General features: G+C 45.9%; 1 protein-coding gene across 36 annotated transcripts in view; it reads left to right on the forward strand.

Moving 5' to 3' along the window:
* KCNMA1 (potassium calcium-activated channel subfamily M alpha 1) overlaps window positions 1-25,981 on the forward strand; it is a 717,583-nt gene that overhangs the window by 349,848 nt on the left and 341,754 nt on the right. For 35 of the 36 annotated variants that reach the window (XM_032839333.1, XM_032839342.1, XM_032839358.1 and 32 more), the window contains exon 3: window positions 10,738-10,799. In XM_032839333.1, coding sequence (XP_032695224.1) covers window positions 10,738-10,799 — 62 coding nt within the window. Of the gene's footprint in view, window positions 1-10,737; window positions 10,800-11,885; window positions 12,103-25,981 lie in introns of those variants that run through there. The other variant, XM_032839323.1, reaches the window with a different exon arrangement.

Below are 25,981 nucleotides of genomic sequence, written 5' to 3' on the forward strand. Positions count from 1 at the left end.
GATTTTCCATGCTGTTGGGACGGGAATGTGTGAGCGTGAGGAATGCTATCTCATGAAGATTTCTACTTCCTTCAAGAAAGGCAGCTTGTTTGTAGGAGTACCACAGTAAATTCAAAAAGAATTTTTTCCCAGAGGTGAGGGAAGGAGGGAAAGATGTCAGGAGTGGACAAGCTAGTACCTTCTCTTTGGACACTGGGATCTCAACCTACCACAAACCTTAGCACAGGGGGCTCCCTGGTTTCATTCATATCTAGATGGCATTTGCCAAGGTCAACCCCTTTGTCATGGTCAGCTGTTGGGTCTACAAAAGAGGAAAAACAATATGGTGCTTTGGGAACCAAGCACATGAACGTGAGCCTTTATGGTCGAGCCTGGCAAGGCATAGTGGGTCAGGGCACTGATTTTGAAGGTTCGTCAACGTTGGTGTCAATGTTTTATTGTCAGTTGAATGATTGTTTATCATCTTTGACTCACTCTTGACGTGCAGGATCTTTGATGGCCCTGCTTTCCAGGTTGCGTTGGCAATCTTTTTTTAAAGCAACACTTCTGGTGGCAAAATGATTATTGTAAAAGATAGAAAGTTTAGATTGTTCTAGGGATGAGTTTAAGGTCCTACTAACCCACTAAGTGGCTGTAACTAAGCCATTGCTACAGCTTGGCCCTGAAGTTCAGACCTTGGGGACCAAATGTTTTGTGTCCATGATGTTATCTTTTAGAGGTTGTTACAGGTTTTAAAATGTTGTAAGCCAAAGGTATACATGCTTTTCTTTTCTTCTCTTTTCTATTGTGGTAAAGGATATATTCTTTTAAAACTCCCTGTCATATCTGGGACTTTAGCTACATTTACCCAAGGACATATTAGGTTCTGGCTCTAGTCAGAAACCCTGATCCCTGAGAAATTCATAGTCTTCTTTGTGTATCTGTAATAGATGAGGCTGAAAGTGGGAGGGGAGGTGGGGACTCCTGTAAGTTCCCTGCAGCTAGGTAGGGATAGATTCTGGAACCAAGGGGAAATTCCAGCTTACTAAGGAATAAGATCAAACATCCCAGAGAGGCAAGAGTCACATGTATGTAGTAGAAGTTTCGTACAGGTTCCCACTGCCATTGAGAGGAGAGATATTAGTATCCCTCTGGAAAGATGATTGTGTTTCTTTTGAAATTTAAATATACTGATAGATTTTTCTTGCAGAATCTCAGAATTTTCCTTCTATTTTTTTATTGTGATTAACTTCATGTAAGATTTGTCATTTTAGCTACCTATAAGTGTATAGTTCAGTAGCTTAAAATACCTTCACAGTGGGACGCCTGGGTGGCTCAGTTGGTTAAGTGGCTGCCTTCGGCTCAGGTCATGATCCCAGTGTCCTGGGATTGAGTCCCACATCGGGCTCCCTGCTCAGCGGGAAGCCTACTTCTCCCTCTGCCTCTGCCTGTCACTCTGTCTGCCTGTGCTCACTCTCTCTGACAAATAAATAAATAAAATCTTAAAAAAAAAAATACCTTCACAGTGTGGTACAACCATCACTGCTATCCATCTCCAGAACTTCTTGATCAATTTAAACAGAAACTCTATACATATTAAACAAGAATTCCCTATCCCCCTCTCCCCTGCAGGCTCTGGCCACCACCATTCTACTTTGTGTCTCTGTGAACTTGACTTCTCAAGGTTCTGCATGCAAGCGAAACCATGCAATGATGGTCCTTTTGTCTGGCTTATTTCACTTAACATAATATTGCCAAGGTTCACCCATGTGGTAGTGTGTGTCTGAATTTTTTCCCTTTTCAAGGCTGATATTCCATTTTGTTTCTCTGTCTATCTGTCAGTGGACATGTGGGTTGCTTCCAAAGCTGCTACAAATTTGGGTGTACAAGTATGTCTTTGAGTCCTTGCTTTCACTTCCGTGTTTGCCTTCAGTATTCTGTAAGAACAGGAAGGTTTGAAAAGGAAGCCAAAGGTGGCCATAAATTTAGTCCTTGGTGATGGTAAGTGGCAACTGGTGACTCGACAGTTCTATACAAGTTTTCTCATCTTATGAATCTAATTAAATTTAAAATCCAGTTGGCCAGACCCACATGCACTTAAGCCAGACAATTTCCCCACAAGCTCATTAGGGTCAAACTTGGGAGCTCCACCAGCAGATGGAAATTTTCCCCCAGGATTTTCAGTAATTAGACAAGAAAGGTCTCTCAAACCTTAGCCCTCGAATGGAAGGCTTTTATCAAGCTTGCCAGTGCATCAGTTTAATGCTGTTCATAAAAATATGTGAAAATCAGGGGCACCAGGTTGGCGCAAGGGGTTAAGCCTCTGCCTTTGGCTCAGGTCATGATCTCAGGGTCCTGGGATCGAGTCCTGCATTGGGCTCTCTGCTCAGCAGGGAGCCTGCTTCCCACCCCCCACCTCTGCCTGCCTCTCTGCCTTCTTGTGAGCTCTCTCTTTCAAATAAATAAATGAAATATTTGAAAAAATGTGAAAATCAACCTTTTAAGTTTTATATGATGCCATGGTATATAAGATTTTAGTGTCATTAAACCTCAATTATCAGGAAGGTCACAGGTTTTAGGGAAAGTTTTGGCCCAATGTTCCAATTGCTTTCGATCCTTTCAGTTTCTTGTTTTCATTTATAATAAATTGGGGCTTTTAGAGGAACACACTTAACTCTTCTGTATATTTGTGTTGTGCAAAATGAAATGAGCACGGTCAACGAAACCCAAGATGTAACACTGTTGACATCTCCATGGCAGTAGGGAAACACTGCCCTGCAGAAATACGCACAACTTGTGCCCCGGAGTTATAGCAACATGGTCCCTCGGGAGGGAAGAGATTGTGCAACTGATGTATGATTATGCCCCTAATTCTTCTTTGGGGAAAATTAAAAAAAAAAAAAAAGAAAGAAGAATCCAGACCCTTGATATCTATTCCATATTAGTCAAATTCTCCTCTCCCCTCTGAAAAAAGCTCGTTATTGTGCTTAGTCTGTTTGCCAACAGATGTGTGATTTACAATAAAATTGTTTTTAGTAGCTTGCATTAAGAAGGAACCCTATTATTTTCTAGGATTTTGTTTTTATCTATGATTATTCTGAAATTGCCTAATTTGGAAATGGGCAGAGACACATTGCTAGGAATGTGATTGGTTAATAAATATTGATAGAGACCCAGTATTTGTGATTAATGGGTAGAGTATCAGTTTATCTCTGTGTCCCTTGCAGTGTGTGTGTGTGTGTGTGTGTGTGTGTGTGTGCGCGCGCGCGCATGTGTGTATTCATGCATTGTTTATACATTTATATTTACATTATTTTGTGTATCACTTCCTTATGGCACGTACTTCACTTTGTTTTCACACATTCCCAGTCCCGATCCTAATTTAAATTCTCAACTTCTTCCTGTAGCACTCCTGATATCTGCCACCTTATAATTGAACCTGTCTTTCAGAGAGACATAGTTTCCCTCACTTCTCCATAGGTGGCTTGTTTCTTTATAGCCCAGGGACCCCTGGACACTCTGGGCCTCCACAGCCTCTTCCATCTTGGTGCAAAACCTTTTCTCTTGAGGCTCCTGCCATCCTGCTGAGTCCTTACCCTGTCTGACCTCCCAGATGCTGACATCCCATTCAGGGTGGCTCCATCCCTGACTCTTCCTTCCTTCCCCCTACCCCAGCTGCCGCCATCCCCTTCCGGTCTGCACACTGATCCTCCTTGCTAGCCCCCTTGCCTCCCAGATCCTCGACCTCCTAAATTGTGATGCTCTCCAGTCCCTTTCCACTCCAACCATGAGTCCCTTGGATCCTGCCTTCATGGGAACTATACCTCACCTCTTTCTGGGGTTTTAAGCTCCAAAGTCTTACTCCGTGAGGGTCCACGTCCTTCCAGCTCTCTTTTGCTTTCATTATACCCAGTGTCCAAACTTATTCTCCTGACTGTTTTCCAAATACACATTTATTTAACAAATATTGATTGAGACACTTTGCTAGCTTCTGGGAGTTTAGTGATGAGCAAAAATGGCCAGGCAAACTGTCTTCATAGAACTTGCAGTCCAGCGGAGGAGAGAGGATTTGATCAAGTGATTGCACCAAAAAATGTAAAACTTTTGCCATGCTAAGTGCTACAAAGTAACTGTGTTCATGGGGGAACTCTCTGCATTAATGGCAGGAAAGTGGCAGCAGAGCAGAGATCTGAAGGATGAATAGTCTATGAAGAGAGGTAAGACTTTTTGGAGGACTTGTGCAAAGGCCCTGTGGTAGTTGGGGTGGGGAGACACACATGGTGAATAAGAAGACCTGAAATTTCAATTAATTTCAGTCTATAGCAGGGGAATGGGGTCAGGATTTGCAGGGTCTTGTAAGCTGGGATTTTTTTTTTCTTTATACCCTAAGCCGTGGTAGTCATTTAGAGCAATTTAAGGGGTGGGAAGTCCTCTCCAATTTGTCTCTTTTGTCCTAACAATCCAGTCCAGACTGTAATGAGTATGGCTTTAAGTATTGCATTATTGGAAGCACCAATTTAAATGCCCCCAAAAGCATCAACGTTTTCACTAGGCTTCTGTACATTTGTATAAAGCATAATTTTACTCTTATCTGGAAATCCCACATATTTTATAATTCTAAATAATGACCACTGAAAGCACTTCTTTATTCTTTTTTTCTTTCATCTAGAACATATCTGTACTTAAACCGTTGTTTGGAGTCTTGGCTTTCAGTGAATCAACTTGCAGCCTTTTTGTATAAGCAGTTCATAAGTCAAAAGTAATGTGCCAGAATGTTATTTTGGAAACTTAGGGGACGTTTGGATGTTTAAATGGCACTGTCAAAATATTGGTTTTATATTTTACAAATCTTTTGTTATTTGGGATAACAAAAATACCTTTCTTGGTAGCAAGATCATGTCTTCTCTTGAGAGTGGTTGAAGGGTGAGGAAAACATTAGTATACTGGCCAGACTGGGAAGAAAAACATATCCTTTTTTTTTTTTCCTTAAGAAAAAACTGATATTCAGAATGTGAGCTTCTCTGGGCAAAACCTACAGAAAGGTGGGCTTTTCAAAGATTCACAGAGGCAGGAGGAAAGGAGACTGAGCGAGACCTCCCCCACTCATTTTTCCCTGTAGCAAGAGCAGAACAAGGCACGGAGCCATGAGAGGGCCAGCCAGTGGCCCCTCTAGGTTGTGTTGTAGTTTTGTGCAATGGCACCTGCGTGAGGAATTGATTGTGCTACAGGACACACAAATCCATGAATCCGAGTGTCCATAGGATTCCTGCTTATGATTATCTGAAAGAAACCCCTCTGACCCAGATTAGTGACACGCATAATGGCCATCGTGCTGAGTTACAATGACACACAAATCACATCTCCTTGGCATCAAAGAACGCTGCCTTCTCCAGCCAGAAGTTTTGAGTTCTTTCGCTGTGAGCGAAAACCTACCTAGGTCCTGATCTCATGACCATATGTTCCAAAGGCCCATTTCACAGGTCAGGACGTGGAGTCCTGGAGGTGAGAAGTGATAGGCTCAAGAGCATACAGCTTACGGGGGTAGTGGGGATTCCAACCCAAGTGTCCTGTACCGTCTCTGCCAGGAGTCTGTCTGCTGATGTGCTGGTGTCTGCCTTTCCCGGCAGCAGACTGGTGGAGTGCGGATGTCAGGGTTTTCCGTTCTTCTCCCTGGCTTTTCCATCCTCCCCTTCCCCTCCCGCTTCGGGGGTCTGTGCTGGTGGTGGTGTTGCTTCTGGGTCCTCTCCTTCCTTGGACATCCCAGAAATGTCCATTCGTATGTGTGGCATTTATCAAAGCCACAGCGGACTCCTTAGTAATTTCAACTTCTGGATTCCATACTCATTGAGGGCAAAGACCAGGACTGACTTTGCTCTTTTTGTTTTCTTTTTTTCTCTCTCTCCCTCTGGGCTTTGTACAAAGGGGTTCAATAAATGTCTGTTGGAGCTGTTAAATTCACCAGACCAAACATTTTAATTTGGATGGTGGAATGATGTTATCAGTCATAAACAAAACATCCCCACATTGTTTTGCCTTGGGAGTTCTCATACCTATTTTTTTAATATAGTGAATTTTATTGTATATAAATTATACCTCGATAAAAAAAATAGTGATGTGCCTTTGGGATTATATGTAGAAAATAGTCCATTTTCGGAGGGGTCGCTGCTGCCAGTGACTGGCTAGGCCCCAATTAAATGTGCAGAATCATTAATTAGGGTCATTTGTTCTGCTGTGAGCTGAGAATGTATAAAACCTGCTCAGGAGAGAATTAATTCATCCTCTTCTCTGTACTTTCTAGAGTACTCCTAGCATGATTCTCAAAGCCTCCAGGCCTCATACATATGTTCTAATGGGCTAATTGTTAAGGCGACATTTGTAAATTAATCTCTGACTTGAGCTAAGTGGTTTCCCCTAATGGCTTTAATTCAGTGACTCCCATTCTTGGCCATATATCAGATTCACTTGGTGGAGCTTGTGAAAGATAGAGGTGCCCAGCTTGCCCATCCCCCCAGCTGGCCATTCTCTGGTTCCAGGGCAGGGGAAAGGAATCTCTGTTTTTTAAGAAATGCCACTCCTGTGAGGGGATTGTGATGGGAGCTGCCTTTCTGAGCCTTTGCTCCAGTCATTGTCTGGAGGCCCTCGCAGACTCGTGACTAGTGTCTACTGAAAGCACTTGGGTCGAACTCCAACAACTTGGAAACCAGTTTCTAGCACAGGCAACATGTCAAAGAGCCCACCTTCCTGATTCATTCATTCTGTGTTCACTCTCACTGGGACTGTCCTTTCCATGAAGATCCTCAGTGACCTGACAGGGGATATCCTGAGCTTTGCCATCCTGCTTTCCATTTTCATGAACTTTCTGAGACATTTGAGAGATCTCCAGGGCCTGCTGGAATGACCATCATGAAAATATCTGTGAACATCCCCTCTTTGCGCTCCATTTATCATCAGGCTCCTGGTGCCAGGCGTTATGAACAAACTTTTTTTTTTTTAATACAATGCATGTCTGTGTCTATGGGTCTGTTCCTGGTACTCTTCTGTGCAAACTCATGTAGTGTTTGACCTTGCATTTCTGAGAACAGATAATTCAAGGGTACCCTTGTTTCAATGATATTAATCAAATCACTTTTGTTAGGTATCCAGCACCTCCATAAATATCGCTCAGTACTTCATATCACCATGTAGCACGTAGGTATTTTTTTGTCAACCTAAGAATATGGTGGCTCGCACCGTTCCAGGTAGCCGTGATGATCTGGTGACCCCAACCTGTGAAAAACTAGAAAGGCTCTGGCGGAGGTCGGCACACAGTGTGCCTCAAGAGGGAATGCTCATATTGTCCCATGTGTCAGACTGTGTTTACAAGGTCTTGTTTGCGACAGCTTTGTGAAGTGCTTGGTTATTGGAAGGGGTCTTCTTTGACCCTGCCGCTGGAGGGCTAGCGCTTCTCCATCTCGGGTGTTATGCTTCTCTTGGCCTCATTTTACCATGTCCCTTGGACTTCAGTACCTTTTATTCCTGGGACTATCGAGGTACATGGAAGGACTCCCAGTGGCCTCCCCCCTTACTGAAGGGGTGCTAGAGTAGCCAATACAGGTAGGGAGAAGGGACACATTGAGAACAAAAAACATATTGAGTCAAGAGCCCCTATGGTTCCTACCCATCCTTAACTTCTCCCATTTATATCTCTACCTAGTCAATACCTCATTGCAGATTGACTATACGTATGCCATACAATCGGGCACTAATTGCATCATTGTGTAATGTAACATAGGTTACTATGTAAGGGTTACTCTACAAAGAAGTATGTTTCATGATTCCAAGTGGACTTTTTCCACTTTTCCGAGGGCGTCAAATATAGCAGATGTGAAATAAATACTTAGATAATTATTTCGGGTTGCTCTATAACACAACCACTGGCATTTAGGTTAAATATCTAACCATTGTTTGCAGTTGGACCGAATTTTTTCATATTTAGAGCAGAGTTAATCAGACAATGGGCGATTTGTCAGAGCGAGAAAGATAAAGGATGGAGAGAGAGAGTGCTAGTCCTTTGCCAGGGCCTTGTAGAAGACGAATCTTTGTTGGATTCCTGTTTTCATGGTGTAATCCAAGGGGCTGATGCATTTTCTGTAGCACTTGGATCCAGGTTGACCATGCCATCAAGCCTGACATGATAAAGAGCCATTTAGCAAGTTTAAAAATCACATGCCTAGTTGCCTTAATCCTGAGAAGCTGGTCCGCTCCCCATTGATCGTGTCAGTTATGGAGGCGAGTGGGTGGAACAGTTGGACACCCTGTGCCTCAAGAACAAGTCTTCTGGCCCACCATGTGGACCCAAGAACAGGCTCACTCATCAGGATCTTCAGTTCTTGGAGGTCATTTGTCTTTGGATTACTTACTTCCCTCCCTTACCCTACCAGAGAGGTGCTGATATTTGAGTTTGCATCTCAAGAAGCTAGCAGGAGTCCTCCCCTCCTGTCACTGGCTGATTTGCTTAAATAAGCTGCATATTATTGACCGTCACAGAGGCCGAGCGAAGGCAGCTGGGACAAATCAGAGTCGGCTACTTGGTCTGGCCCCCCAGTGCTGCTGGGAAATACTCACCATTGCAGGGGAGCTTAGATTCTGAGCGTGTTGCGTAATGATGTAGATGCCATTTGCAAGGGCTTCCATCCTCTTTCCTCCCCTCTCCCCTGCATCCCTGCCCTTCCCACTCCTCCCCTCATTGGCCGGTATAGCCGGGTCTGACCAAAGCTCAGGATTCACACACACACACACACACACACACACACACAGTCCAGAGGGCAGAGATTAGTCTCGGTCAGCTGTTTATGAATGAAGAAGAGGTCCTTCCACTGTGTCCTGGCCACACCCCTTCCCTTTGCAGCATTTTGAGAATGAGGTTCGGGGCCAGGATCTAACCGCTTATGTCTCAGAAATAGCAACACAGATCAAAGTTAATCTGAAGCTATTTGTTTTGGTGCCTCATTCAGATAATGGGGGGGTGGGTAGCCAGGCTTGTTTATGTTTTTGTTTGTTTTTGTGGATGACTTTTACAAAGAATGAATGAGTGAGTGTGAGGGGAGCGTCTGGGGTGAGCCTGCTGGGGGGATTGGCCCCCGGAGAGATGGTGATGGCCCGCAGCAGACTGCAGTGCTGCCTTGGATTCAGCTGCAGCGTGGTTTAGTTTTTGAGACAAAATGGAAGAATTAAATAAGCCCCAGTGGCGTACTGCTTTACCACTTCCTCTCATACGGATAGTTTGTCAGGTGCTGTGAAGCTGTGTCTTCCTTCCGCGGCATCGGGCTGTTTGTCACTGTCGGTGTTTCCTGTGCGGTCGGCCGCCTGTCCGGCAGCTCCATGGGGCTCTGCAGTGTTTCCAGCGAATGCCGTATGCAGATTTCATTTCCTCTCCGCCACTTTGGTGCACACACACAGTACGGATATGTGTGTGGTCCTTTCTCTCTCTCTCTCTCTCTCTGTAACACACACACACACACACACACATGGCTTGACCATGCCCAGTCATTACATAAGCTGGGATTCCTCTCTCTCCACCAGCTGATGCCAGAGGGATGGCAATATGTAGATACTCAGAGGAGACTGACACTTCTTTCCTTCCAAAGTCCCTTTAGGAGATAGCGTGTCTGAAAGGTATTTGCTGAGCCCTGGCACTGTGTCTAGTGGTGGTGTTGACTTTTGTTTTCAATCTTCGCATCTTTCTTATTTCTGAGCATCCATTTAGATGCCCTACTGGTCTCCTCTGTGAAAGACTAAATAAACTGGGATGGAGGGAGGGGGCAGAAGTGTCGGTATCTGCCTCAGCGGTGACATATGGCTCAGATAGGCTTCCATGTGACAGGTAGTCTTTGGAGGAGATGCCAGACTGTCTTCTAGATCAGCGGGGATTAATTCTGAGTGAAGAGTGTAAACATGAACAGGGGTGCTTGTATAGCTGGCTCTAATGTATTACCAGATTTGGCTTTCTTCACCTAAACTGTTTCCAGAATACTTGAGAGGTGTTATAAGTATACACACACACACACACACACACACACACACACACACGTACAAGCAGCAGATATGTGCTTTTCACATTGATGGTTCTTGCCTGGAGACAGGAAGTAAATCAGGGTTTGTGTAGGCTTTCGGGTGGGAGTAGGGACCGACCGTTCTTGGGTGTCCCTGTGAATGGTGGAACTGGGATTGACGAAAATGTTCGAAACTAGATGACAGTGATGGCTGTACCACTTGGTCAGTTACTCGAAGTCATTGAATTGTATGCTTAAAATAGGTGAATTTTATGGTATGTACCCACTGCCAAGTGGTATCTTGGCAGAGCTGTGAAAAATTGATATTCCCATATTTGAGTTCCTCTGGGCCCAGGTTGCATATAACATGACCCACTGTGTCACCTGAATGTTTGCCTGCCCTTCCCACCAGAGTGTGCTGACTTCAGTTGCAGAGAAGCTAGCTGTCCCTTAATAGGGACAGGGCAGGATGAGAGCCATAGATCCAAGAGTCTGCCCTGACCCCTGTTGGCCGGCACTGAGGTTGCTGCCCGCTGCAAGGCGCGAAGGCCACGTCAGGGCGTCCGGTGGGGGCCTCCAGGGACTGAGATTCCCAAGGGGGCCTCAGAAGGCAGTGGGAACCCTGCTTCCCAGCTGCTGCCGAGTGTGTCAAAAAAACTCCAAACACGAAATACGAAGCTTCCCGGTGTCGGCTCTTAAGTGATGACATTTTCCTCTTCTTTTGCAGGTTGTCTTAGTCTTTGCTCTGAGCATTGGTGCACTTGTAATATACTTCATTGATTCGTCAAAGTGAGTATTCAAATACATTGTCTTGCCCTCTTTGCTAAAACAATCATGAGCCTCTGCATTGATCAAGGGGTTTACTTTAACCCTGAAATTTGGAAGGCTGTCCGTGGAAGGCAGGGCTCCTCTGGGCTGGTCTTCTGACTGGGAAAACAAGCTCTCACGAGGAAGGTTACTTTGACTCTGCTGGCACAAGAGGGAGGGAGTGGTATCTGAGGGTAAGCCTTTTTGCTGGGTATTATTTATTTTCAAATAACTGTTTCCTGTTGAAGTATTTGCACTAACAACGTCGAGAGACTAAGAGGGCTCTGATATGAGTTTTCAACCATTGGGAGGGTTGCCCATATCCAGCCACCGAGGGTCTGAGCCATTCTTGCTATGGGTGGAAAGGGCCTCTTCTCATGAGGGATTCCTGATGCTGTCATCTTACTGGAGGTCAGATTGGGAAGCGTGGTTCTGTCCTTTGCTGCTATCAAGCAGAATATTCCGTGGGAGCATTGCTTGCTAGTGCTTCTTGACTTGTGAAGGTGACAGATGGGATGGAGGAGTTCATGATGACTCCCAGAGGTGTAGGCCCATGGCCATCTAGCATTTCCTAGAGCGGACATTCACGCAGACCCCTGGGGTGCCAGTTGAATGAACTGGTACCCTGGGGTGAGCCTGCGGTGGGGTCTTGTGACAGAGTTTAATACTTTATCAGAGGCAAAAGGGGTCACTGAGCAGAGCTGCTAGGTGGCGGCCGGCTCTGCCCGCTTCCAGCAGGTGTCCCCTTGGGGTGCCTCATCTGTTCCAACAGTTCTGGTACAAGCGTGAGGCTGACAGCATCTGGGAAGCTGGAGCTGAGCTGGTCTGGCGCGCCTTTCCGTGTGACATGAACTTCAACTCTTGGCCAGCATTGTCCACTGTAAGAGAGGTTTCACCTCTTTGAACTCTATCCGTGGTATGGCTGCCTACTAGAGTTTGACTCCAGGAACCTGCTTCGTGTCCTTTTTGGCGTACACCCTGGTGTGCCTGAATTCTGAGCTTTGTGCTCTTTTTCTGTGGCTCAGGATGGTAGGCGTTTCATGCACGCCTCCATTCTGAATTTCTCAGCGGCGTCTGGTCACCAGCCAAAGGATTTTGTGCGGTGCTGAGGGTGCTGAGGCCAAAATGCCATGTCAGGGAAAATAAAGAAAGCATCCCTTGAATCACTCGCCTCTGGGAATCCGCCAAGTCTGAGAATCTCAGAGGTCCTTCAGCCCGTCCCCATGCACAGGGCTGGACCGCTCTCCCCTGCCTCAGGGAGAGGGTCCTTTCAAAATCCTCCAGAAGACAAGAGTCTACATGTGCCCTCCATCAGCTCTTCCCAGCCAAGAAAGAGAAGAGTTGTTTAAGTCTGGAAAACTCCCAACTGGTACGGCATGGAAGGTAAGCCTCTTTTAAATATCTCATCTTATTGATTCTGGACCATATTTGAATTGAACCAAAGATCTTCTAAAGTCCTCGTCTTCTTTCCTCATTCTCTTCCCAGGAGCGGCGTGTTCTCACATGCCATGGGGTGCAGACCCTGTCAGCTTCCATGCCAGGCTCAGGAAATGCGTTTGGGCATGTCGTGTGTCTGCCCCGGACAGAGCAAACCCTTACATGGAGGTGAGTGTGGCAATCGGTTCGGAGAGATGCCTCGCCGCCTTCTTTCCCTTCCCCACCCTTTCGGCTCCTCTGTATTTCTCAGAAATAAAATGCTCTTGTTAGACGGATTTGAGTTGTGTCCTTTTTTACAGTGTCTACTGAGAGGCAGTAGATGGTGTTCTCGGCTCCATGTGAGAGGTTGGAAAGGAACGGAATTCCCCAAGGCCAAGAGCCCCTTCCCTGGATATGCTGAAGCACCCCAGTGTCCTTGGGATTTTGTTCTCATTTTGCCACGTCTTGGGAAAGCCAGCCTCAGGAGCCCTGTCTGGCTCTGGCATTTTTTACGAACTTGGAAGGAGTGTATTCCAAAGATGGACATTCAGTCCTTTTCTCCTCTTTTTTCAGCAAAAAATGCCAATAATCTTAGAACCAAGCCTGTGTCTCTTCTCCCTGAGGACTGTCCTAGCCTCAGTCTTTCTTCTCTGTGACTGACCTGTGTGGTTTGGCATAGCGAGCCTTGCTTTATAAGAAGACCTTATGTTTATTTATGTTAGCCCTTCTACTTTCCATTTGCACTGCTGTGTTTGGTTATAGCCATCTCCCAAGGTTCTGTCCTCTGGGTGACTTGATCAGCAGAGCCAATACCAAGGAGCCTTCCGTCCTTCTGGGGACACTCGGCGAAGTGTGCGCACATTAAGTAAGGGGAAGAAGTAGAATTTGTGAAGTAACCTGTATGGCAAGTCCATAGATTCCCCGGAATAAAACAACAACAACAATGAAACAAACCTATGAGACATTGTAATCAAGCAGAGTAAATAAGAGAAAATGAAATTCTAGCCACACATAATATGCAAACGGAAAATGTCTAAGAAAGCTGAATGTCGATTCTTAAAATCCATTTTTCCATTCAAAACTCCCATCGATTAGACACACTTGTAGTTTGGCTGGCCATCTGGGCGTCTTGGAAAGAGAGCTTTAAACTTCCCTTGGGAACTTATACGATATTATCACCCTCAAAAAACCTAGTCTTCTTCAGATCAATTTTTGTTAACATTTATGCCCTTCACATATATCAAATAAATAAGTCTACAGGCTTTCCCTTTGCATGAGCCTAATTGGGTAGACACCATTGTGAGGTGGCTTGTGTCAGTGAATTTTAATCACAGCTGGCCTCCCCCACAATGGTGGGGAACGCTCCAGCAGCACAAGTTCAAGGTGTGAAGTTTCTCTGCACCCAGCCCCTTGAAGAGTGAGAGAAAGGCTGGTTAATATAGGAAAGAGGCTCTGGGGGGCTGCCCTGCTGGCTCAGTGTCAGGCAGGTCTATCTGGTTGTGCTAATGGGCTGGTAAGCTGGCTGGTTCGTTATTCCCCTTCCGTGTGGCAGCAGGTGGGGAAGGCAGTTCAGTTAAATGTCATCATTGGTGGCTCTATAATCTTGTTAACCTTTCCAAGCTTATTGTACCCTCAAGAGGCAGTGGGTAAGTCATTTCCGAAGACAGCTTTGCCTACGCATCTTTCCTTTCCCGTTGTTGGGCCGGGATAACTCCCTGAGCAGTCCTTTTTCATTCAAGGATTCGAGGGGCCCTTCCTTGGGTCTTAATTTTCCTAGAGGGATCGCCCCAGAAGAATCACTCTTGCAGCTTCAAGTGATTGCTGTCTAGCTAGGACAGATTGTTCTCAGAGCTCCTGGAGTTGAAAGCCAAAGAGAATTACATTAAACTGTGTTAAAATTACGCTTCATCATCCCAGTGGTAGACTCTCTAGAAACACCCAAGCAGGGGGGAGTTGTTCTACCAACTCTTGGATAGACACAAGTGTCAGTTCCTTATAGACACAGAGAAGCGTTAAGCCCTCCAAACACGGTAATTCCATCCCTCAAAAGATATTAAATTAAGCCACACAAGGCAGACACTGCCCCAAAGAACGGTTTCTTTTTTCATTTCTTTTTAAAGGTGTTCTGCCCAATTTAAGGCCTGCGCTGCTCCAGCTCCTAATTCTGATGTCTCTTGATCTCTACACCAACCCTTTCCTCCCACATGCTCTGATACTTTGTGAAGCAAAGATTTTTTAAAAATTGTACAACCGAGTCAAAAGTGCCCCAGACACCCTCTGGGTGATAATGTCACCATTGCTGGTTCTATCCCGTCTGTTTCCTCTCTTTGACATAGGAACAGTAATTCTTTTCTAATAGATAAGAAAAAAAAAAAAAAGACCCAACGATGTCAGTGTGAGTGCAGAATTCATGGGTTGCATAACGCAGCAGTTCCTGCTACTTCTAGAATTTCAAGAGATAGTTGGAAGAGACAGAGGCTTCAGGCCCTGGGTATTTGCATTTTTTTCCAGGGGCATTCTTGGAAAGGATGACTCACCTGTGGGGAGATATTTATTCCTTTGATTCATGTTTAAACTCAGCTACTTCTTATGCTACAGTTCTGTGCATTATGAATATTTAATACTGCGTATACTGAAAATGAAGGTCAAGTCCTGCTTGCTGGTGACTTCAGTGCAGGCTCATGTCTCTGCAAGGCAAGTTACCTGCTGTTAGCCGAGTAAAGCTGAAAGGTTATACATTGTTAAAATTTTCCTTAATGACTTTATCTGCTCCAAAATTGCTGGCACACAGTGGGGGCGCCTGCTGGTTTCACCAGTCTTTGCTCTTGGCTTCTCATATCAGCGATGCTGCTTTGGGGATATGGACGTTAGAAGGAGGAGGGAAGAGCAGTGCAAATTTTGGAGAGTTTCTCATCCAAGGGCTGCATTCCAGGCTAATGGCAGTGTTATGATGTGAAAATGGTCCTCCCCAGGTCTCCAACATTCATATAAAATTTTAAGTTATATGTTACGCTACATTATGCTCATTCATCTTGGAGTCATTAGCTCATTTGAGACCTCTTCAGTGTACTACCACTGAAGATGTTCCACACGGTAAAATTGCTTAGGGTTACGTATGGCTAAGGAAGATTATCTTTAAGATTGGAATAGAAATTGACCAGATTGTTTTCATCCTCTCCGAAAATAAAACTGGTACCGTTGATAGGATGGGGGTACCCAGAGGCTTCGCAGAACTGGCCAGCCCCCAGCAGTCTTACCCACTGAGTGTTCCCACAGGAGGGGCTCTAGTCCTCCAGCCTGGAAATTGTCTTCAGAAAGGCCGGGAGAACTGACATTCCCTGATCATAGACTGTGTGAGGTATGGTACTAAGCATATTACGGTATACACCACACATGACCTCCCTGAATTCTCCTAACAACCTGATCGGGTGGGAGTGACTGCTCTTCCTGCTGGGCAGGTGGGGAGGCTGAAGATGCAGCATGTTTTTCAAACCATGTAGCTCATCCGTCGTGGGGGTCTGGATTTGAACCCAGCATGTCTAAAGGCGTCTCTCTTCCAGGTCTCGAAGTTCAATTCCAGACTTTGGAAGTGAGTCCGTGCATTGAGTCAGGAGTTGTAAGAACAAGGAGTAGCTTAGCCTCTGTGCCTGACTCATCTGTCCTGTTTTCTCTTTTGTTCTCCATCTTTCCAGTTTCTACCTTTGGAGTCACCAAGTCTGCAAGTCAGCAGTGCCTATGGGGGTCTTAGCAAGCTTCCTTCCTAGGATACGAGACATGTGGGACAGGTCTGTGGGACGTGTTCTGTCTGTTGTCTGTTAGGTCTGGATTCATTTCTTCCTAAATTATGGCTTAATGAGACTCCCTTCTCTTTTCTCTCAGTGGGGTGGCAGCACTGGGTGTTGGAATAGGGTCAAGTTAGCACAGAACAAGAAAAGCTGATTGTTTCTCAAGGGCTTCTCTCATTCATGGGATTCTTTCCCAGTAGAAAGACCTTTCGCTTCCTCCCATGGTACTGACCTTGTCCTCTGTGCCTGTCATTTTGGCACACAAAAACAGGTAATGAGAGAGGCCCTGCTTCTCCATTAGACAGGTTCTTTTATCTCTTTAGAGAGTTGTAGGATTTCGTTAACTGGTTGTAGTTTTGCACTGTGTTCCTAGAAAGTTAGTACCATCAAAGCAATGCACTCAAGGAGACTTTGTTCCAAGAGATGTTTCTGTGGAGATCTTTGCAGCACCGTTGGATACCTGATCTCCTCCTCCGGCCAGTCTTGTTCTTACTGGCTGTCTCACAGGTGTTGACCCAGTGCCTCTGTGTGCCAGCTTTGTAGCGGACACCTGGCAGAGCTGCGAGGACCGTGTCGTCACCTCCACGACAGCACAATGTCAACTGTAAATCACTACAAAGGCTGTTCTCACTTTCCCCATGAGCACGCCCCCCCACCCTCTGCAGGAAGAACAGCTGGGGAGCCCACAGCATAGGCAAGGAAGCTCCCCGCCTCACTCTGTCCCCAGCTCCTTTATGGAACTTGACATTTCTAGGTGCTGTGCTGAGAAACTCCCTGCCGTTCTCTGCCTTGAGGTCCTCATTGAGGAGTCATGTGTGCATTTAACCTTTGTTGAGGAAGTCAACACAAGTCACTGTGTGTGCAAAGCATCTCCCTGTTCTTTTTCTTTTTTCTTCCTTTTTTACATACTCCCCCCAATTTTCTCTGTCCCTCACTGACATTTTTATTGCCAGGCTTTGGTTTGGAAAATTATGGGTAGGGAAAGTTCAAGGGCAGGATGTTCAGAACAGCACTGCACATCTGTGAAGGGAGCACAACAGGAGAGCCCGCAGCTGTTGAAAGACTGGAGCGTCAGATGGTGGAGGAGCTGGGCCCTGGGAAGGGTGGGGGAAGGGGAGGGCCTCTCAGGGCAGAGTCTGTAAATAACTCCCAATGGGAAGTCCTTGTCCCCTGGCAGAGTTTAACCTTTAATGGCAACACCAGATTCTCTGACACGGGTGCAACCCCAGCTCAGCTGTGCTACCTCGTCTGGCTTTCCAAAATGCAATTATTTTATTTTATTTTATTTTTTAAAATCAGGTGAGCACAAACCTGGTAGAGGAGACAGGTGGAGGATATGGAGGATATGCCCAGAGGGTAGCTCCTCTTTGTTCTTCCCCCTTCCGTCTGGGTGAGGTGGTCTCAGCTGCATGCCTCATTTCTCATTGCACAGGTGATACAGAGCTTACCACTTGAGACAGTGTCCAGAAGCATCCGGGACCTGCTCCTCTTTAACATTTACTTGGAAAAACTCAGGGACTATGTTAGGAGTGGGAGGGAAGACAGAGCTAGACCTTCCAGATTTGCTGCAAAAGATAACTTGAGAGAATGACATGTCCGAGCTTGAAGAAACTTCAGAGTCCTCTTGGTGCCTCTGTTCCCTGGGCCTCAGCACCCTCAGTGACCTGCTCAAGGACACCCAGCTGGCCAGGAGCGGACCTAGAGCCAGCACAATTCTCTCCAGTCCAGGCCCATTTCTCCCTGATTCCTTGGGTTCATTCTACCAAATATAAAGTGAACAAAGATGTGATGGCAAATATTACCCATGGAATAGCAAAACAAATAGTGATTTTTATGCCCATTTTGAAGTCTCAGGCTGTCATCATGGAGGCAAATTTAGGGCCATGAAACAGAACAAAGATAATGCCAGGTGAGCACTTGGGATTCATTTGTTTCATCCCCCTGGGCAAGAGGCTCTGAAATTCCTTGATTTATGATCTTTTTTTTTTTTTTTTTTTTTTTTCCCCTTCTGTACTATTTCAGAGGGGAGGTAAGAGCTCAGCTGTGTTGTGGAAGGTTAGCAAGGCTGAGTGCTTTGGTTTGGCTTGTTTGGAATTTTTTTTTTTTCCTGGAATTTGTTATGCATGACTTTTGAGGACATTTTGCCCAATGGCTCATTTGTTTCCCTGTGAAAACACTATCTGATAACTACATCTATAAATCCATATTTACTCTTTTTAGAATCCATATTTTAAATTTTAAATATTTTAAATCCATATTTTACTTTTTCAGAAGAAAAATCTTTGGATTATCTGATGCTGTTTCAGCCCTCTTGGCTCTTGTAACAGAAGGACTGTTTTAGGAAAAATGAAGAAAATGCATTCCCTTGAAGATTCAGTTAGTTGTTTATGTCTTCTGCAGTGAGCATGTGTTTTTAACGCTCGAGGGCTGGATTTTCTCCCTGAGGCACAGCCCTGGTCCTCTACCTGAGGTCATGGTCACATGTGCATTCAGAACCGCCAAGGGATCAGGGTGGGAGCCATCTGGAGAGAAAGGTTAGCGCTCAGAACGGTTTAATCCAAACCCAAGGACAAAGCTCATGCTTGTACCACTGCCATGCTTGTGCTGAGGTTTGGTACAGTCTATTACAACTTTATGATAGGTCTTACGGGCTGCAGATGAGAAAGGAGATGTGACCTCTGTCTCTGTTTTTATTCCCCCTGTCCTTCTTCCTGGTGCCCTGACAAATGGTAGTGTTGGGGACACTCTGGTCAATGACGAGTCATTTGTGGCTTAAAAATGGAATTTCTTGCAGCAAAGATGCCCTTGGGACTTTCTGATGCACATGTCACTATTCATAGAATTTGGGAGAAAGGAGTGTGTGTGTGTCTCTGTGTGTGTATCTATAAGGGACAATACTGTCCCAACTCTAGATTGATGGGATAACCTAGCATGGGAGGTCTGGCCACAAGTCTCATCATAACAACAGAGATTACAGAAGAGACTTCAGATTCCTCTTGGTACCACTGTTCCCTGGGCCTCAGCACCCTCAGTGACCTGCTCAAGGACACCCAGCTGGCCAGGGGCGGACCTAGAGCTGCCTAGAGCTGAGAGCCATGAACCCAGGTATCAGTCAGGTAAGAGATCCCTATTAAGTATGAACTGTGTGTAAGACATTTGCTAGGTATGGAGGATTGAGAATACTATGCCTCAGTCTAGATCTTTTTCATTAGGACTTTTAAATTTTATATATTTTTATAAAGGTCAGAAAGTCTAGCCATCATATAAGAGATAGAGGGGGAAAGGGCATAAATACAGGAAAAAGATAAAGATAGGAAAAATGAGGTAACAAAGCAAGACAACAGTGAGATTTCACTAGGCAGTGTATCTTCGCTCTCTAACATGAGCACTGCAGAGGGCCTGAAGGGAGAGAAGCCGAGGAAACAGCTGGGTCTCGGGAATGGTTTGGCTCTGGGGAGGTTTTGTGTTGAGGAGGTAGAAAACTCCATCTCCTCTTGATTCTAGGAGTCCACAGGAGGGGCCTCTCATTATGGCCTGTGCTATGTCCTCTGACTTTTATTTTCAGCGTGTGCAGAATCTAGCAAAGCCTTGCCTTGCCATGAGCTGTGGAGTTAAAGGATTGAGAGTGTTTCAAGGGGTAGCATAACAGAACCAGATAAACGAATCATCCCTCATGGCCATAAGACCTGTTCTCCAGTTGCACATGATGGAAATCTTTGGAAATGTCTCTCTGGAAATTTCCAGAAGTGACTGACTGGAAGACATCCACTCCACCTTTCTGAAACCAAGGTCAGGGTGGAGTACGCCTTTCAGGGGCCTTGTCTATGAACTTGCCACGTTCTGAGCATCCCGGGATGTGGTGGGGAAGAATGTTATGGCCGAGGGAGGGGGCGCTACTGACGAGATGGTTGCAGCACATTTGGAGACCAGGGTTTGCCTGCGGGGGGAGGGGGGTGTCACATGATGCTCTTCATGGGTGTAGGTCCTTGTGCCTTCTTGGGTCCCTTTCTCTGTACAGAATATTGAAAGTTACATTTTGTGACTGCATTTCTATAAAGATGAACATAATCCGGGCTGGATTTGGTATCATGTATTCATTATTATTATATTTATTTTTTCTTCTGATTTTAGAGAAATGAAAATTAAGGCATTATTATAGGTCACTAGAAGTCTGGTGGGCCGTAGGCACTGTGTCTGCTGTGCCTGATGGAAAGTTGGCCCTGGTTCCTCCTTTTCTGTCAGCCCCATCCATCTGGAAATTTTCACAGATAACAAAACAAGCCCAGAGATGGAGGCCTAATATCCTATCCCTCTCAGTGTCACGTAATTGTTTCAGATGAGGAAATTAAAAATAAACATTCCATTTCGAACCGTGTCTTTTGACTCGGCTTTGGGAAATAGGAACTTTTAGCACCCCGGCCTTAAGCAAAAAATGGCACCTGTTGATAGGTCCAAATTTTTTTTTTTCCAGAAAACCTAATAATCTTCTGATGAGTTTTAGAGAAAAACATGTGTTTTGTCCATCCTTCTGTCTGAAAATGAGCCTTGCCAGTTTAGGGGATCTGTTTGCTTAGACCACTACAGTGAAAAATTCCATTCCCTCCAGCAAGCTTGGTAGGCTCCAGGAGATGGGGGGCAGGCTGATGTTAGAAAAGAGGGAAGATCTGGTGGGGACTGAGCTGCGATGAGAGCTCAGTCCTCTATCCCAAGGTGGCTTCCAAGCTCCGGCTGATTGTCCCCGAGCAGAGTACAGGCTCGTGGGGCCTGATCTTCCTGCGTTTCAGAGAGAGGAGAGGAAACCAGGCTTTATGCGGAATCCCCAGTTTTAAAATACTGCCCACGGCTCCAGATCTTTGCAAGTACTCTGCAGGCCAAACAAAACACTTCTGCAGGCCAGATTTGGGCCTCCCGTCTTCAATCTTTATTCTAAACTGTCTCTCTTTCTGGTCTTGAATTAGCTCTGCTCTCTGAGTGCCAGAAAACCTTCTTAACTCTTGATTTTCCATCCCCCGGAAAGGGCCCCTTCCCTCTCCGAAGTAAGGAGCCCATTGTCTCCAGGTGCTCTGGCTTGTTTCCATCTAACACACTTGCAAATGCTTAGGTAAGTGTCCACTCCTCTCTAGGCATATACTGTATGTCACAGCAATAAATCACCCACAACTTACTGTAAATCCCTAAAGCTACATATCACGAACTCAACGTCATCCCTGAAAATAATGTCGTTAGAACCTCATAAACATACACTCTGTTTGTTTAAGAACTGCAAGAGCTTTTTAAACATGGTTGCTAAGTCACAAGAGTGTATTTTCCAGGACATAAATGGAAGTGAACATAACCCCCTTAAATTGTCAGGTTCTTTATAAGAAAAGAGGCCCAAATCTATCTGGTCTGCTGGTGTATTAATGTGACCAAAGCAGAGTTGATTATACTACACGTTTGTGTTGATAAGTATTGGAGACTATCTTCTGACTTACTTGTCTAAATGGACACATTATATGAAATTTGGTTCAATTTCTAGCCTATGTGGGTATAGTTAATGGGTGAGTTAACACAGATAATCTTGGCTATATTTTTTATAAAGATTTTATTTATTTATCTCAGAGAGCAAGCTAGAGAGAGAGCACATGAGAGCAGGGGAGAGGGGTAGAAGGAGACAGAGAAGTAGAAAGCAGATTCTGCTGAGCAGGGAGCCCATTGTGGGACTCCATCCCAGGACCCTGGGATCATGACTTGAACCAAGGCAGACGCTTAACTGACTGAGCCACCCAGGCACCCCTTGGCTGTATTTTTTTTATTAACCTTAAACTTTGCAATTTGCTTAGCATTCGGTTCAACATTTACTGATGAAATTCTTATGCTATGGCCCCTTCAAAAATGAAATCAGAAGCATTTCTGGATCTTTCTTCCTACATCTGGTCCCAAGTCTGAGCTATAGCTTCATCCCCTCATCTTTCACTTTTTACATGGAAACTTGCAGCTAATGTTAAGGTAGCATTGTTAGACTCTGATTATAGAGCTCAGAAATTTTCAGAGCTACAAAAAAGATGGCCATTCCATTATGATATCCTGACTCCAGTAGAACTGCTTCATCAGTCTGGTTTCCAAATGGAAAATACTCATACTGCCTTTCACTTATCATGGTACTCTCAGGAAGAAAATGTAGGTAGGACTCCAGGGCCATTAGATGTTGGAATCTACTATAAGGCACTTGTCCTTCTTAAAGATATTCAGTCCATGTTCCTCTTTATGCCCAGAGAGCCCCTGTCTCTTCCTTTGAGAGCTGGTATTTTCACCTCTCTTTCTCTGCTCCCCCTACCTCCTGCCCAAAGATGAACCCATGACGCAGTTTGAGACACAGTCGATCTTGATGCCTTGGAGGGAACTTCAGGGACCATATATAAAGAATGATGAAGGACATGGAGGTCGTGAGATGACTCTACCTGGCACATGCTTTTCCACTAGCATCAGGAAGGGTGGGGAGTCCAGTAAGGATTTTGCCCTCTTCATAAAAGCATGAACAGGAAGGCTAAGGCAAGGTCTGTAGAAAGCAGCAGTGATAATGGAGGTGCGCTCCAGGTGGCCATGCTGCCTATCCGTGCTTTGGCGTGCAGTCTGTCGCCGGGTACCTGGTGAGGCTGGAGAGCAGATACAGATGGGGCATTTGGTGGTTGCGTGTCTGTACACTCATGTGCATATGCTCAGAGGAGGAATGAATGAGTAAGTTGGTACCTACATCAAGTAAAATTAGAGAAGGCAATATGTATGACTGCCTTGTGCCATGGTGATGGTTCTCCTGCGGGTCAAGTACCACTTCGGAAATTTGATGAATACCGTAGGAATTTTGCTTGCAAGGGACTCTAAAATTGGTCCATGGACCCCGTGCTAAGGATTCTTGCTCTGTAGGGTGGGTTCATCTGCTCAAGCACTGCTGTTTCTTCTGCCATGAAGACCATGTGCCAGACAGAGGGCAGTCCTCATACCCAACGATCAAACAGAGATCGGAAACCCTCCCTTCCTGGCCTATAAAACATGTCTGAGCACGAGACTCTCTGTGGGTTGTTTTCTCCTCTTTTTTTTTTTTTTTTTTAAAGATTTTATTTATTTATTTGAGAGAGAGACAGTGAGAGCATGAGCAAGGAGAAGGTCAGAGAGAGAAGCAGACTCCCTGCGGAGCCGGGAGCCCGATGCGGGACTCGATCCCGGGACTCCAGGATCATGACCTGAGCCGAAGGCAGTCGTCCAACCAACTGAGCCACCCAGGCGTCCCTTGTTTTCTCCTCTTGAGCAGTCTTGCCCCTTCCCCCGCTGCATTTGAAATCTTGAAAATGGAGTTTGGGGTGCCCATACAGACACAAGCGGCTGCCACTTCTCCAGAAGGCTGCGTCTCTCACCTGTGGCTGCAGAGTTCCTGGGGAATGTCTGTGGGCTCATCCGACCTGTGTGCAGACCGGTGTGACAGAAAAACCAAAGAGCAGCTTCCAGAGAGAAGCCCCATGTCTCCCGAGTTCCCAGCTTCTTTCAGATTTCTTCCTGCCTGCACCTGTCTCCAAGCCAGCCAACTGTGACAGTTTAATTGGTGCGGGGTCGGGGGGAGGAAGTCAGGGGTGACTGGTGTTCCGGAAGAAGGAAACTCCCTTGAAAGGAGTGAGGGGAACCATGACAGACAGGCCTGGCAGCTTCGGGGAGGGGCAGAAGGTCAGTGACCCTTGCTTGAAAAGGGTGTCGGCTGGAGGAAACGGCTGCCAGCTACTTCCACCCCGAGTTGCTTGGCCAGTTCTGTGCATTCATGTGTGTTGTTGCTGCCTTGTCCATGGGGGACAAAGAGATCACTGGGGGGCTCTGGCCTGGAATGAGAATGGATGGAAAGGAAGGCCAGCGCTGCCTAAGAGCTAGGAGCAGAATCCAGACTCAGACCATCCTAGGGCTTACCCTGCTCTACCATTTCATAGTCCTTGTCCTTGGGCAACCTACTTTAGGCTTTCCAAACTGTAAGGCCTTTTTTGGTGTGAAACAGGTGAAAATGGTGACGAGGGACAGCAGCAACCTACCTGGCAGCCGTGGGCGCACGCCATCAGATCGTGCCCCTAAAAGGCTCTGAGTGCCGTGTCAAGCGTGAACGCAGTCCCCTGAATTTAGATATTTCTGTTGTCCTTTTGGGCTTTGTTTTGAAGCTTTTAATCAGGTCTTTAGAGAGACAAGATGTAAACTCATTAAAATTAGGAAACAAAACAAGAATTTGCAAGGCAGTGATGTGGTTCATTATCGAGGTGGTGCGCGAGACCCGAGCTTCTTAAGGCTGCAGTTCTCGACTCATTAGCGGCTGGGGAAGATGGTAGAGTGGGTCACAATGAGCACTTCTCAAGGATGAGATTGAATAGCCTTTGGTGAAAATACTGCTCCAGAAGGTCATTGTGATTGGGTGAAAATTTGTCTCAGTTCTATCTGTAGCACTGTGTATACCGTATAAATGTATGTGTCTCTACAGGCTCTTGCCTTGAAATCTGTATCTTACTATGGGTCTTGTGAAAATGTTGTGTGAGTTGTGTTAGCTTTGAGTCCAGAAGAGAGTGTGCTTTCCCAGCTGCAGTAAGGGTCCAGGTATGGGTGGAAATGAGATAATATGGAAGGAGAGCATAGGATGAACAGTCCACAAGGCCACCCTTCCCTTCCACTACCAACAGCATCAAGTTCCAAGAGCTCCCCAGACCACCCCCAGATTTGATAATTCCCTACAAGGACCACAAAACTCATTAGAAGCTTTTATGCTCAAAGACGATTTCCTTCAGGGAAAGGATACAGATTAAACTCAGCCAAGGGAAGAGGTACATAGGGCAGACCCAGCAAAGTCCCAAACAAGGAGCTTCCATCGTTCTCTCCCTATGGAGTCATGGTGTTAACTTTGTTAACTCGGTTAACTCAGTGTTAACTTTTCCAGCATCCATGTGTTACAACACAGAGAGAATATTGCCCCTGTGGGTAGCTCACCAAGCCAGGTGGTCAGAGTCTTTTGGGGAGCTCCAACATACAAACCTGGGTGACTGTCCATAGCATAGACTGACCTCAGTCTCCAGTCTTTTTGAAAGTTGACAAATAACCCTGTGACCCAAAGCCCCCACCGTATATCACATTGTTAGACTTTCTGGTGTGGTTAACCACTCCTCCCCACCCTGCCAATTGCTTTTTTACTTCCTGACTGATGCGAGACACTCAGGCAAAGACTTTTAATCAGGCCCCACATCCAGAGACTTGGAGAGTGCATTGCAGAGGCTGAGGGCCAAAGCCAGACTTTTCTCTGGCAAGGTTAGTATTTTTCTACCAGAGTCAGTGAGGGAACTCTGCTGCCTGAGGAGGGTGGGGGTCTCTCCTGGAGAGGATTTGGGGTGGGTCCTTGCATACTCATATGCAAGAGTAGCAGAGGAGCGGGAAATGCTAATTCACAGAGTTAAGTGTTTCCAGTGTCTGTTCATGTCAGCGAAATCACTGTTGAAAATAGTGATTTATCCATTCCTGTGTACACCCAAGCTTAATAGCTGAGCAGGTGAGCCTGCAGTTGGTAAAGTAAAGCTGGACAAGGGGACAGGGAAAGGGCCACCTGGATGCATGGTCTCCATGTGAGTGAGCTTGCCCAGGGCACAGCAGGCTTTTGGGCTGAGCCGATTTGCTGCCATTTCTAGGTGACCAGGACTCCTGTGCCCTATTCCTTTGCAGACCCCATGGATGGGCCTCCAGGGGCCTCCTGGCAGGTTTGGTAAGGAAAACATCTGCCTCCCTGATCCAGTTTAGCGCCCCCCCCACCCCCGCCCCGACCAACCCCTTAAGACTTGATGAGGTCAAAACCAGAAAACATCGAGACCTCAAGCTGGGGATAAAATGCAGATCTGGCATGCCATCAGGTCATGCTGCCCCCTTGCCACCTGACAAATGAGACCATCTCCAGCAAGGGACAGTTTGTAATTGTGCAAT

The sequence above is a fragment of the Lontra canadensis genome, unplaced genomic scaffold, assembly GCF_010015895.1.
Source record: "Lontra canadensis isolate GAN:19392208 unplaced genomic scaffold, GSC_riverotter_1.0 scaffold3, whole genome shotgun sequence".
NCBI lineage: Eukaryota > Metazoa > Chordata > Mammalia > Carnivora > Mustelidae > Lontra > Lontra canadensis.